The sequence below is a fragment of the Opisthocomus hoazin genome, chromosome 9 (assembly GCF_030867145.1).
Source record: "Opisthocomus hoazin isolate bOpiHoa1 chromosome 9, bOpiHoa1.hap1, whole genome shotgun sequence".
In the NCBI taxonomy this organism is placed as follows: Eukaryota; Metazoa; Chordata; class Aves; order Opisthocomiformes; family Opisthocomidae; genus Opisthocomus; species Opisthocomus hoazin.
The window spans coordinates 8,360,022-8,373,764 of NC_134422.1; the positions used below are offsets into that span (position 1 = coordinate 8,360,022).

Sequence of the window (13,743 nt, forward strand, 5' to 3'; positions counted from 1 at the left end):
ATCAGTCCAGTGGACAAAGCCTGTAACTGCTACTAAGACTGGAAATTACCATTTGGAAATCTGTACCAGACATAAAGCAGAATCTTAAGAGAGAAGACAATTACTCAAGGATTTTACCAGAGAAAGTAGTGGGGGTTCCATTATGTGCTATTCAAAAATCAAGAATGGATGTTCTTTTCAAAAAAGCCGTGTTTTTGTCTTAAGCAGGCCATGAATATCCTGTGTGTCATACAGAGTCTCAGACTAGGCAAACACAAATCTCCCCTCTGGGCATATAAGCTATTAATACATATTTCTGAATTCATTCAGACTGAATAAACCGAGAAAGATATGTATGTCAGTGAAAAAATACCCTGGTGACTAAGCAACTATCTTGTTCCATAAATCCAACTAATATTCCACAGGTTGTTCTGCTGATATAGACTGCAAATCAGGTCAGGATTATCATCACATGCAACTGTTCCTGAGAGACTGATAATGAGATCAGGAACTAAAAGTACAAGAGCCTCAGCTAGAAGAGACTTGAACGAAGGATCCCAGCTCTGCTCCAGCATTCTGCAGAAAGGGGCATACTAAGTCGTTCTCTATCATGAGCCAAATGCAATAACTGTCACAGTATTCACCATGACGCAAAGTGAAATTTCCTTCTAAGGCAGAGGTTACACAGCTTAGTGCAGTAAGACCAAATACAAACTTGAGAGATCACAGTCGAACACACTCAGTTAATATAAACACTTTTCTCAGCACAGTAGGCAAGAAGCATTCAGCTCTACCTGCTTGCTACCACTGGCAACAATCCCCTGTTTCTCTTCAGTTTTTGTTTTGTTTTGCATCACAGATGGACCATTTACTTGTAGGTATCATTTTTCAAGAATTTATTCTGTATAATCACAATTATCAGACTAAATGTTGCTTCTGTGGTTCATAAAACTGTGTAAGACTGATATTCTCCTGCCAATGAAGAGAAAAGGAAAGAAAATGTGAGACAGGTGTTCTCACACTGTCATACTGTTTGGTCCTACGTATGGCACAGCATGTACTGATCAGTTCCTTTTTCAGTTGACAAGAGGCTTAAAATCAGGTCTTTTTAGGCAGGAGGGAAGGCATACAGAGTATACGGGCACACAGAGCTAGGGGTAACTTGGAGAAAACCTAGCTACTAGTAAGTGCTTCTCTTTGAAAACTGCATGAGACAGACACTCCCAGGTGCGGCAGCCTGGAAGAGCAGCAAGGTCCTGCACCTGGGTCAGGGCAACCTCTGGCATCAGTACAGGCTGGGGGATGAAGGAATGGAGAGCAGCCCTGCTGAGAAGGACTCCGGGGTAACTGGGGATGAAAAGCTGGACACAAGCAGACCATGTGCACCTGCAGCCCAGCAAGCCAACCATGCCCTGGGCTGCATCCCCAGCAGCGTGGGCACAGGGCGATGGAGGGGATTCTGCCCCTCTGCTCTGCTGAGACCCCCCAGGAGCCCTGCGTCCAGCTCTGGAGCCCTCAGCACAGGACAGACCTGGAACTGTGAGAGCGGGGCCAGAGGAGGCCACAGCAATGATCTGAGGGCTGGAAGCCCTCTGCTGTGAGGAAAGGCTGAGAGAGTTGGGGCTGTTCAGCCTGGAGAAGAGAAGGCTCCAGGGAGACCTTATTGCAGCCTTTCCGTACTTAAAGGGGGCTTATAAGAAAGATGGGGACAGGCATTTTAGCAGGGCCTATTGAGATAGGACAAGGGGTAACAGTTTTAAACTGAAAGAGGGTAGATTTAGACTGGGTATAAGGAAGAAAATTTTTACAATGGGAGTGCTGAGGCCCTGGCACAGGTTGCCCAGAGAGGTGACAGATGCCTCATCCCTGGAAATATTCAAGGTCAGGTTGGATGGCGCTCTGAGCAGTCTGATCGAGTTGAAGATGTCCCTGCTCATTGCAAGGGGTTGGACCAGATGGCCTTTAAAAGTCCTTTCCAATCAAAAGCATTCTGTGATTCTATGATGGAGCTCCAGAAAAAGACAGTGGACAAAAAGTAGAGACCACTGTGAGCTTAACAACAGAATATACTTAAGCTTGGTGCAAATACGACCAAATCTCAGTGTTGTTACTCTGCAACTCTCATCTGCAGATGGGAGACAATGCAGGAATTGCAATATTCAAGAAAAAACCCTCTGATATTATTACAGGGCTATAAAATGAGATGGAACACTTCTAGGGTTTCTAGGGGAACACAACTTGCAGTTAAAAATGCAGCATGTTTTTGGTTGCAGATATAACAAAATACATAACTGAAAGACACCTTTGCTTATCACTGATTAAAGTTCACAAAGCCTCTGACACCTTCAATTTCCCACTACTTTTAACAGCTTCTGCATTTTCCAAAATTATTGTGATATCAAGACTATAAGAACTTTTTATTCTATCAGAAAGGTGTGCATAAATAGCAAAGGATCCCCATCAATCTAGACGCAAGCTTCCTCATCAGAAAGACTTCAAAATGTTCAATTATTTAAAAATGTTTATTTTCAGAAAAAATAATTTAATAGCTTTATAGACAAGAGATACTTTTAAATCTAGAGTTGTGCTTTATTATACAGATCAAAACAAATTTGCTCAAGTATATGAGTATTGAAAACTCACCTTCCAGAAATTATCTACTTTGCCATAAACGAGAGATTGGTTCTGCCTTTTGATGTCATTAATGTGTTTAATGTCACTGGAATTCAGATGCTGCTCTACCACAAACCCAAGGAAGCTGTTATCCGGAGTGTGAGCTGTAAGAAACAGAGCATATTCAAAACCTTTTGAAGTATCAGTTAATGTTAGAAAAGTGTGAATGTTGTCAGAAAACTAGGTATAAGGAACACACTATTCAACAGACCACTTCCTTCACTTTCATACTGAGAGATACACTTGCTTGCTTTATTATCTGGAATAGTTCTTATTAATTTTAGTCCTGCTGCATATGTCTACTGAAGTAAGCAGTTATTTTCTGGCTTGTTTCTGGCAATAAAAATTCTGTAGCTGGACCAATGCCAATAATAAATGATTTTGTGTGTGCTAAGCTCTATTTTCTTATGAGAGATAAGAGAACCAGAAGAAATCCAGCTTGACAATCTCAGAGATGTAATACCAATAATTTGAAAAACCCTGCTTTTATGCTAGTTAACAAAGTCGTATGTTGTTCAATGTCACAAATAAATTGTAGTAAGTTTCTTGGGTTTACCTTCTAAATTGGAAGAGCTAACACCAACCATCCAACTCACTGCATACTATGTATCCATGCTACTTGCTAGCCTACAAAGTCACACTATGCAGATCAGAATACAAATTTCACTGCCTAATTCATTCAGATACATCTATTGTTGTAAGTGAATTGTTGCATTAATCCAGTGCCCAGACAAAAAAAAGTACATGCAAAGGATATGCAATTTACTCTTAGTTTTCTATATTATTTTTGGCCTCTGTCAGCCTTTTTCCAGCAGTGACATCCATCAATACTAGTCACTGTTCTCCTCCTCACAGGCCTATAGGCTCATTAAAATGAAGGGGTTTTGTTGGTTTGGGTCTTTTTTCCTTTTTGTAGACAGGGTGTTTAATTCCAGGGATGGATTTCAACATTCAAGGCTTCAGGTACAAATCCATCCCTACTACATAAAAATTACTCCAACATGTGGGATTTTTGTGCCTCTCTAAAAAGTGTCATACCCTCGGAAGTTCACATAGAAACAGGCTGCAATAAACACTAGGATCACTTCTGTAAGTCTGCCTTTTAAATTCTGGCACACAAGCTGACAACTTCTTACTAAGGACACTTTGAAAAGTTAAAAAAACCCCAAAGACAACGCCCCAGGCGTTTATGCTGCATGCAATGCTAAACCTATGGTCCGAGTTCTAAAAAAATAAATAAATAAAAAAAATTCTATTGCAATTACGAGGTTTTGCTTTTTGATTGCTGAAAATCAGCCAACTGGATAATGCAGTGGAACAGAGAAACCACACACAGCATACGCTTCCCTCTGCCACTGCATTTAGTCTTTCAAATGACTATTACTCTTTTTCACAAAAAATGCCTCAGCAACAGCTAGGCACCCACTTAGACCCAAGGACTTTTTAGAATTTAGCACAGCAAATGGCACGTTGCAAATATGCCTGAAAGGGGCATTTTTCCATCCTTTCATATTTTTGGATGAGAGATTGCATTCAAAGGAGAGGCAAGGCAGTATACACTCAAAAGAAAAATAAACCTTTGTTAAAGTTAGCACTTAGAACTGGTGGAATTCAGTGCCTCAAACATCACTGACAGGAAGCACTCGGATGGATTTTTAAGCAAGATCATGCAGTTTTAAAAGTACCAGTGCTGTTATTTTGCATAAAAGAATTTAAATAAAACACATAAAAAGGGGAAAAAACCCTCATGTCTCTGGAAAGCTCAGAGAACAGTCAAGCACTTGGTAATATGCCAAAGGTTTGAATATGCCTTGCTTGCTCCTCAGTAATAATTTTCTGCCCTTATAATCAGAGTTCTCAAAACATAACAGAGTCTGGGGATCCTGGGAACGTGTCCAGTGTTCCAATCTGTCCTAAAATCTTTACTGATGCATAACATGCCCTTCCAATCAGAACCCTACAAAGATCGTGCTCTCTCTGCAGCAGAGAGCTAAGAACAAAAATAAACCTTATATATTAAATATGGAAGAACACTGACTCTTCTGCACTTAGTACAAAAAGAAGTAATATCTTTCAATAACTTCTAGCACTGGAATCATTCATGCTTCAGAATGAGTTTGCCTGCTGTCTCTTTACCACTCTTCCTGCAAAGGAAAACTAGCAGTCATTTCAGTAGTAAAAACTGGAAATGGTTATTTATTGAAATTCCAGCGTAGTCATACTCTTCTGAAAATTCATTATGAAGTGACTTGCTTCGAATAAGAGACTACAACAGTAGCCTATACTGCCACAACAGAGATCATGCCTAAAGAGAAGATTTACTTTCTTCTGCATTTCATGGAAGGGGGATTGAGGAGGGCCCACACACAGCTGTACCACAAGTATTCACACAACTATTTTCCTCAAGCGCATCATCAGCCATGCTGCTATCTTGAACAAGACCTCACTCACAAATTTCCCAGCAGCTGGACTACTTAAATACAGCATGATTGAGTGTTCGGCTCCTTTTTTATGTTTAGGACATACACTAATAAATATTAGCAAATCATGTGGCTATGGAACAAGCTCTGCTTACTAATGCCCAGACACAAACTCTGCAACCACTTCCAAGTCACATTTCCCTACCACGCGTTTTGTAACTCGCTTTGAAACAACTGTGAATGCAGTCTTTTTATCTTTTGAACAACCTTCACTTATATTTCTCTGGAAAAACTTGCACAGCAAATGTTGACAGACAAAATATGCCTCTCTCCAGAATTTTACAGGGCAACTCAAATGAAAAGCATGTGACCCAGACAGCAGCATGTGTAATTCTGCCATGAAAAGCAGAAAAGTTTGAAAGCATCAACTCTGAAGCCTGACGAGAGAACAGTGCATGCCCTGGCCTTAGCCTTGGACGAGGACCACCACCAAACTCTGGAGGTCAGGCTGGTCACTACCACGTGTTTCTTTACAGACTTGGGCTGAGAAGTTGCTGCACGCAACCACACAACAGCACGCACTTTCCTCTTTCCTAAGACTCACTTACCCTCAAGCTAGCTGGCGGCAGTGAATCTTTCTGCACCTCTCCAAGATAACAAATTTGAACCACTACTACAGCATGCAAAAGAGAAAGATCTTTTGATTCTAGAACCTAGTGCCATAAAGTCAAAGACTAGGGCTGGGGCAGGTCACTGCAATGATTTAATCTGACCAAGTTTATACAGAATTTATGTTTTTTTTCTGTTTCATTTCTTTTTTTTTTTTAAAGATATTTAACAATGCTTCAAAGATCTACAACAATGCTGAAATCTACTACTTGTTTTTCAATAGCTTTGCACACTGCTGGCAAAAAAGTGTGAACTGGTCCATCTCAAGATGAATGCTCAGAACACGAAAAAACAAGCTAGGCAAAAATTTTGAGAAATCCACAAAAAAATAGAGACAAAAACCTATTTTTGCTGAGTGCTAGTTTATTAATATCGAATACAAAGAAACAGTGAAGGAACTGTGCTGCTCAGTTGTTGAGAGAAAAAAGGAAAAATACAACAACATAGTTACGAACTTCAGTTTAACATGACGAAATGCAAGACTGCAGTTTATAAAAATGCAATCTAGCAAGTTCCTCAAAAACCTATCACTCCATAGCAGGATTTGAGAAGATAAAACTAACAAAGCCAAACTCACTGACACTTGAAAGAAAAGCCATTCACCATTTTCCACAGGTACCCTGAGAATACAGTTCCCTACCATTATTTATATAAGCTGATATTGTTATTTTCTGATTGCTCAGTGGAAACACAATAGAGCTTTTGCATTGTCTACAGACATGATTCTGCCCATTTAGCAGATGCATGTTATTAAACAATTAATTTGTCTTTCATAATACAAAAATTCTTCTCAATGACTGCATTCCTTTTTAAAACTCCAAATTATTTATAAACACAAGGGTACTTACGGAACATTGTATAAAACTGCTGTGGGTTAAGGTTCCACTTTCCCCATGGTGTCTTGTGGCCTTTAGACTGGGCATAATGGGCATGGTTAAACTCTGGTTCAGTTCCAAAGGAATCCAGAACTCTTAGCATACACCTAGAAGAAAAAAAAATTGCTGTAGGTACATATGCATATACGAATGTATAAGGATGTGTGTATATATACACAGTTATGAAAATTAAGATGTATTTTGTTTTTGTTTGCAACTGTGGATGATTTATAAACTGAAGGTACATTTTAATTTCAAACATTTCTGTTCATTTAACATTCACAAAGTCATTACGATCACCAAATTCAAGGACATATCAGACATTCAAACAGCAACCCTGGAGCTTATTTTGGTTTTCTTTGTTCTTACAGAATGAAGTTATGCTTTAACATCCAAGCAGAGCTTATGGGAACGCTACTGTTGTCACCCACATTCCTGGGGCTCTGAAGTATAATTCAGGCAGAAGAGGAGAGGATTCTTCATCTATTTTCTAATGTTCTTGCCCATTAGTACAAAATCAATGCAATAGCCAACAGCCACGTGCCAAGAAGATGAGAGCAGAATAGTGCTCTGTCTTTAGACAACTGTATTTAGTCTCCAGGTTCTGACTTTTGGGTCAATTAGACCTACTGGAGAAGTACTGAAGACAATCTGATTTGCTGAAAGCTTGCAGTCAGACAGACCATTTATTTGTTTATGAAACATTTCATCACAGACTTTTGAAGAAACAATATAAAAGTCAAATGTCTGCAACAACCAGCCTACAACTGAGAGAAACCTTGGCATTGGATTACTAAGGGTCTGGGATGAGAGAATCTCACTCAGTCCTTTATTTAAACTTCTATTAATTCCTTGAAGAAGAATAACTTCATTTACGAGTGGCTTCTTTCAAAAAGGAACACAGTACACGAAAGGGCAGAAAAAGTCTCGGTATGAAGAAGAGGGCACATATTCCAGCATACAGATTCTAGAAGTTACGTTTCCAAAACGCAGCCTGCCAAACCTTTGATGTGGCTCGGACAGGAACTGTATGGCCATCATACTGACCACTGGCTCCACTGCAAATGAATTGGACTATATGGCTCCAGAGCTGCTGACCCTATCATTCTTCAGCCCTCCACAAACAAAATTTCCGGAAAAGACTTATACAGGACATCTTCCTACATCATGTGCCACTATGCTATAAAGACATGAACTCTTATCACTGCACGTTGTACCACTGGGCTTGTACGTGCTGAGGAAGAGACACAACCTCATGGGTGGCAGAGAACGGAGGTAGCTGCAAAAGTTACTAATAAAAATGGCTATATTTCCCAGTCTTCAACATTTCCCATGCTCCAAGCCCATATATTTGTTCAGTAAAACACCAGGATTTTGGCTTTAAAATGTGAAAGAATTTAATCCCCAAAAATACATTCATTCACATATTTCTTACATGTTACTCCTTCCTCTGAAGTGTCCATTAAATTGGGAAATAGAAAAAAAAAACACCCAGCAACTTTCAAATTCTCATATGAAATGCCACCGTTGTACTTGAAAGTACAAATAGAGCAAATTTACTTCTCTTTAAATCTTCAGAGATCTCTCAAGCAAAAAGAAAGTCAAAATACACAACACATTATGATTCACCAGACAACAAAGCTGACAGATCAGTTTCTGTGCAGTGTTTTATGTCAACCGTTCTCAATGAAAATATTTTACAACAGTGGCAATTATCTCTACATCATACAAAATACTCCAGCAGGACCAAAACAACTTCTGCACTGATGAATCACTCCGTAATAAAAGCCCTCTTCTTTCTTGGCAGGCCTTAAAACAAAATTCTTATCGAATAATACAGCTTTTGGCCAGGTACTTACGTACAGGGAAATGAAAAATGGGTGAAAGCTACTGAAAAACTCCAACATTAGTAGAGTTTGTCAAATTATACACGTAAGGAGCACTGCATCACATGCAATCACCTCAAAGTTCCTTGTTTCCTCTCTTTTTCCTGTATTCAGATGTAAGGTAAGTAGCACTAATTGGTCATAAGGATATGTGTAACCATGTCCAATACAGACAGGGTCTCTGAAGCAGGACAGGAAACGTGAGGCAATGGAAACTAAGCTCCGTCAGGAAGCAGGGGGGGAAAAATATTTATATGATTCAGGCACAGAGAAAGTCAGAATGACGAGAGGAAAAGATCACAGTGGAAAGTACAAGTGTGTGCAGAAATGGTATGAGAGTTCAAAGGCTCGAGTGGTGAACCTAATCCCTGAAATGCAGCAGAAAAGAACTGGTAAAGATTGAAAATTTAGAAATTAATGTAAATAATGCCAGTTATGCTGAACTGATATTTTAACCTATGTAGGAGTGCCTCAGTTGTCTGACCAAGTACTATATTCTCCATTTGTTTCACTTAGTGGTTTAAATCTCTTTCAATTGACTATTTTTTAAAAAAATTTTGATCTTACATATAATGTTTTAGCATTTCTACAGTGAAATAATTCATTTTGAAAATGGTGAAACAGGTTGTTTTTTTTTTTTTTCAAAGCAGGGATATATTTTAAATAAAAATGTTAATTTACTGTGATTTTAACTTTAGTGTTTCACTCATTTGCCCCATCCTTCCCGAAGTGTCACCCAGCTTTAGCAGAAAGTTGCAGAGAATTACAGCACGCTTTGGAATTGGTGTTAGACTGATTAGTCTATTCATCAACTAATTAAAAAGAGGATTGGTGGGTAGCAAACTGCTTACAGAAACATCCATATTAAAGTCGTCTTCTGAGATATCAGAAGCAACAATTTTTGGGCTTGTAAAAAAAATTTAGGCAAAACGCACCCAGGATTATGACCATTTTTAAAGTGACTGGTTTTGCTTAAATATTGGGCGTAAGCACAATGTTAACTGGGCTGTCCTAGTGGAAGTATTCCTACACATTTATTCATATCATTCTCCCCCCTGAGGTTGTAATTTTACTCTACTTACATATACTTCATCTTTGGCTACACGAGCAATGCTGTCCAGCAGCACCCATCCCTGTCAGCAACTAGCACCTATGCCAGCATAAACTGTTAAATAAAGGGTACATATATGCCAGTGGCTGCAGACATCTTCCTGGGAGCAAGCTGGTCAAAACCCAACCAGTTCTGGTTTGGAAGCTTTACAGGTGCATTGAGCTCAGGCACAGCAATGTGACAGCACAGATATGCAGACTCCAGGCTGTTCTACCTTCTGTCCAGCCAGCTCAGATCATGAGCAGTGTCTGTCTGCCTACAGAAATCCTTGCAGACGCACACATTAACTTTCAGGCCACTCAGTACTTGCCTTTAAAATGTAAAAACTTAGTCAGAAAATAACCCTCCTAAAACAGATGTATTCTAGAGAACATGTAAGCAGCAGGAATGTTGCTCATTTTTCAGGATAGCTGTCATGTTAATTTATTTCAAGAATAAAGCCAGTTGGATTTTTGGCATATGGGAATGAGTCATTGCTAGAGAGACTGTAGAAAAATGAAAAAAACCACCAGATTCTTCTGCGCTCTATGGAGGATGCGGGTGCTAAGAAAGGCAATGAGCTGCACTCCTCAAACTATATTAAGCTACTAATTTTTATGTTGCTTTATTGCACATAAACTGCATTCAAATATCCAGACTTCAGAAGTTAAAAATACAGGATGTCCAAGCATTCTTCTACTTGAAAACAAGGTGCGCTCAGAAATGAGATCTGTTTTGCTATAGTCATGCTATTCACAGCGCCAATTATACCAGATAAAGCACGTACTACCAAGAGTCCTTGGTGCTACAGATCTCAGACATACAAACCAGTATTTCAGTTGTTCAGAAATGCTCACCTCTCAGAGTAGCAGGGTCATTCTTGCGAGCTAGCAGTTCTAAAAACCTGATTTGCAATTGTCAAAAATTCCTCAGGGTTCAAGTTCACTCACAAAGATTATATATGGCACTCTTCTCCAGAGACTGTTCTGAAGACACAGGTATATTCTACCACTCTATTCCAATCTGAAGTTAATAAACAAGTTTTAATTTATTTGTATTTGAGTCTGGTCTGAGCTGACCAGCATATCTGCTGAAAACTATATGGCATAAAGCAAAACACTTCTTTCAAGACAAAGAATTATTCCTACTGACATTAAATAATACTGAGTGAGAAAGTGAAGTTTGTAAAGAACAAGGGCTATAAGGCAACTTTATTCATGATAATGTTTATTTTACTGGAATGAATTAAAGACTACTAAACTAAATAACTACGCTCTTACACTGGACTTGGCAGTTTTAACTTAAAAATATTTTGATGACAAAATTTATGAGGTAACTCAGGATGCTGAGAGAAAAAAAAATGATTGCAAGAGGACTGTCAAACAGGAGATGGCTTGCATGAAGCTATGAATTAATTCTCCTGCTCTAATAAATTCTGGTAGTCTCTGCTAGACTGCAGACCCCATTTTGTACTCTGAACCTGAGGAACAGTATGAAGCAATTAGAGAGATTCCCAACACATGCAACAAGGTTGATGAAAGGTCTACAAAACCTCAATTCAAAGGTTGAATTGAAAACCCTGAATTTATGTTGAAGAAAAGTAAATTGAAGTAAAATCAGTATATAAAATGTTCTAGAGGCTGGCAAAGAGGGGAAGGAAGAAATTTATTCCCCAGAACCATATTAGAACAAGCAGTAACAGGCAGTTCACAATTAATCAGAGCAAGAAAAACCCTTTAAAGAAGAGCTTAACAATATAAAACAATGGCTGGGTTATCTTTTGGAGTCAATAGTAAAAGTTTAGGCAAAAACCTCTCAAGAAGAACAAACAGATCTGATCTACTTTTCAACTAGGGTATGGTCAAGATGAGTTCCCCTTCCTCCCATGAAATCCAACGTTGCAGAAGAGAGGCGTTAAGTATTTTTTTTTTCTTCTTCAAAAGCCTAACAAAAACTCCTATATTAGCCTAAGGTATTTATTTAGAGTTAAGTTTATTTCTACTCTCTTAAACGAGAAAAAGTCAGACATTACCACAAATTAGGAATCAATGAAAAACAGATTGACAATTCAAAATTTAATGATTCATGAAATAAACACGAAAAATTGAAAAGCTAATCCAATAATCTCAATGTCACGGTGTATTTCCATATCTTTGTTACAGAATATACCAAGTAGTAAATTGAAAGCAAAAGGGAAGAAACATTTTGAATTTATAAGTATAGTTTTAAATCCTGACCACAACACTGTATGTGATCGCCTTGTGACAATTACATCTGGCAGACATACAACCAACCGTAGCTCAGTGGAAAATGGGATTATCGTTATTAGCAGGCTCCTCAAAACCAGAATATCCGTTTACTCCTCTGCTTCAAAAAAGAGATTAAGACTAATCTAATCTGCAACGCTGATCAGAATACTCTCATTTAAAATTAGGCTGAAAAGATCCAATGCTCTAGAAAATCCTGAGGCAGACAGAAAACAATTTTTCTGCCTGCAGTGAACACCTTTCAGTATCTTCCTTCAAGCAGGATTTACTGAACTTTATGGATGATGAAACACACTTAATTCGATTAGGTACAGAAAAATCTAAGTCAGTAATTTAGATTGGCTTTTATGTCACGCTGATATGTATTTGTGCAACACATGGGAGGCTTGCTGCTTTAAGGTTATTAACAAGAAGCAATGTGGTTCTAAAACTGCAGACATTAAGAAGACTATACAAAGTAATTTCTTGTGACTGCCATCTTTGGGAAGATGTTTACAGATTACAGAAGCAACAACAACTGCAGTTACCAGCAGATTTATTCTTTATACCTGCTCCTGAAGACAACTCTCTGCCTAACATCCTAAGGGGTGGAACAGTAAAAATTGCATGGCGGTTGTTGGGCAATACAATTAGAATAGATAAATCTCCACAATCATCAATCCAGAACGGCTACAAACACTGACAAGCAAAACATGACTCTGATGTTCCATCTAAACAACAAAATCCAATAAACTCTCAGCTCATCCAATAATTTACAGAACAAAAGGGGGGAGGTGTAAAGAAGGGAGGGAAAGAAAGGCAAGGATTATGACTCAACAAGATATAATAATTCATTAAGATTAAAAACGCTGGAAACCAAGAATCCCAAACTTGCTGGGGGAGATAAAGATAGTATGCAACAAACAGGTCATAGCCCCTTTGTTCCTTAGAGTGAAAGACAACAGAGAACCACATTTTTACTTTTAAATACATTCAAACCCACATGGATGTACTCACCCCAGTATTTTGACATGTGTTATTCAACAAAAGCTCTTTAACAAAGCAGTTAAGAGGTCAAATAAGGGTTATACTTACTGGTAATGAACCCATGACGGACCCAGGGTTTTCTTAAACTGAGTGAGTCCCACAATATCAATGTAAATGAGTTCCACAACTTTATCCCCCTGGGTAGGGCAGCCAGATCTGTTACCTACAACCTTCTTCATAATCCTAAACAAAGAAAGAAGGAATATGGAAAAGTATGACTTTCCAAACACCTTGAATAGATGCTGTAATATAATTTATACCAATAATTCCCCTTTCCAAAAAAGCCTTACTCTTATCTTTTCCAAATCAGGAACCATGTAAGAACATTCAAATGCTAAAGATGCTCAGCATTTATTAAAGAACTGTTTATACATCAGTAAAGTGCTAATTTTCACTAAAAACCTCATCTAGTTTAAACAAGAGAGTAATATGGTTGGAATGTTTAAAAATAGTGTGCTTTGAAATGACTTGAAATAATTTCTGACTTCTATTGACAGCTTTATAGCATAAGAGCTCTCTATAAAATTATGGTGTCGTTTGTTATAAAAAAAATGAAAGCTACAGAAAAAGCATACGTGCGCAAGCTTAAAACAGATGTTTTACAGCCAAAACTGAACTAATCTGCAAAGCAAGACAAAGGTGAGGTAGCAATTTGACCCTAACATAAGCAACTAACTACTCCAAAAGTAATGTGTTTAAAGAATTTAAACGTTTATTTCAAAATCAGATACTGAGTGAAGACTAGCAGAAACTGAAGCAGAGGACAGAGAACGAGGCTAGTCTGTGACATTTCCTATTGCAGCTGGTTAAAGCACCTGGAATGTTTAAAGAATAAGCTGCTTAGTTTGAATTTTACAG

At 38.4% G+C, this 13,743-nt stretch overlaps 1 protein-coding gene across 3 annotated transcripts in view; it reads right to left on the reverse strand.

The window, feature by feature from the left end:
• MGAT5 (alpha-1,6-mannosylglycoprotein 6-beta-N-acetylglucosaminyltransferase) overlaps positions 1–13,743 on the reverse strand; it is a 139,991-nt gene that overhangs the window by 37,022 nt on the left and 89,226 nt on the right. For all 3 annotated transcript variants that reach the window (XM_075429957.1, XM_075429955.1, XM_075429956.1), the window contains exons 9-11: positions 12,934–13,068; positions 6,590–6,723; positions 2,623–2,756 (exon numbers count right to left, since the gene is read on the reverse strand). In XM_075429957.1, the coding sequence (XP_075286072.1) occupies positions 2,623–2,756; positions 6,590–6,723; positions 12,934–13,068 (403 nt within the window). The remainder of the gene's footprint in view (positions 1–2,622; positions 2,757–6,589; positions 6,724–12,933; positions 13,069–13,743) is intronic.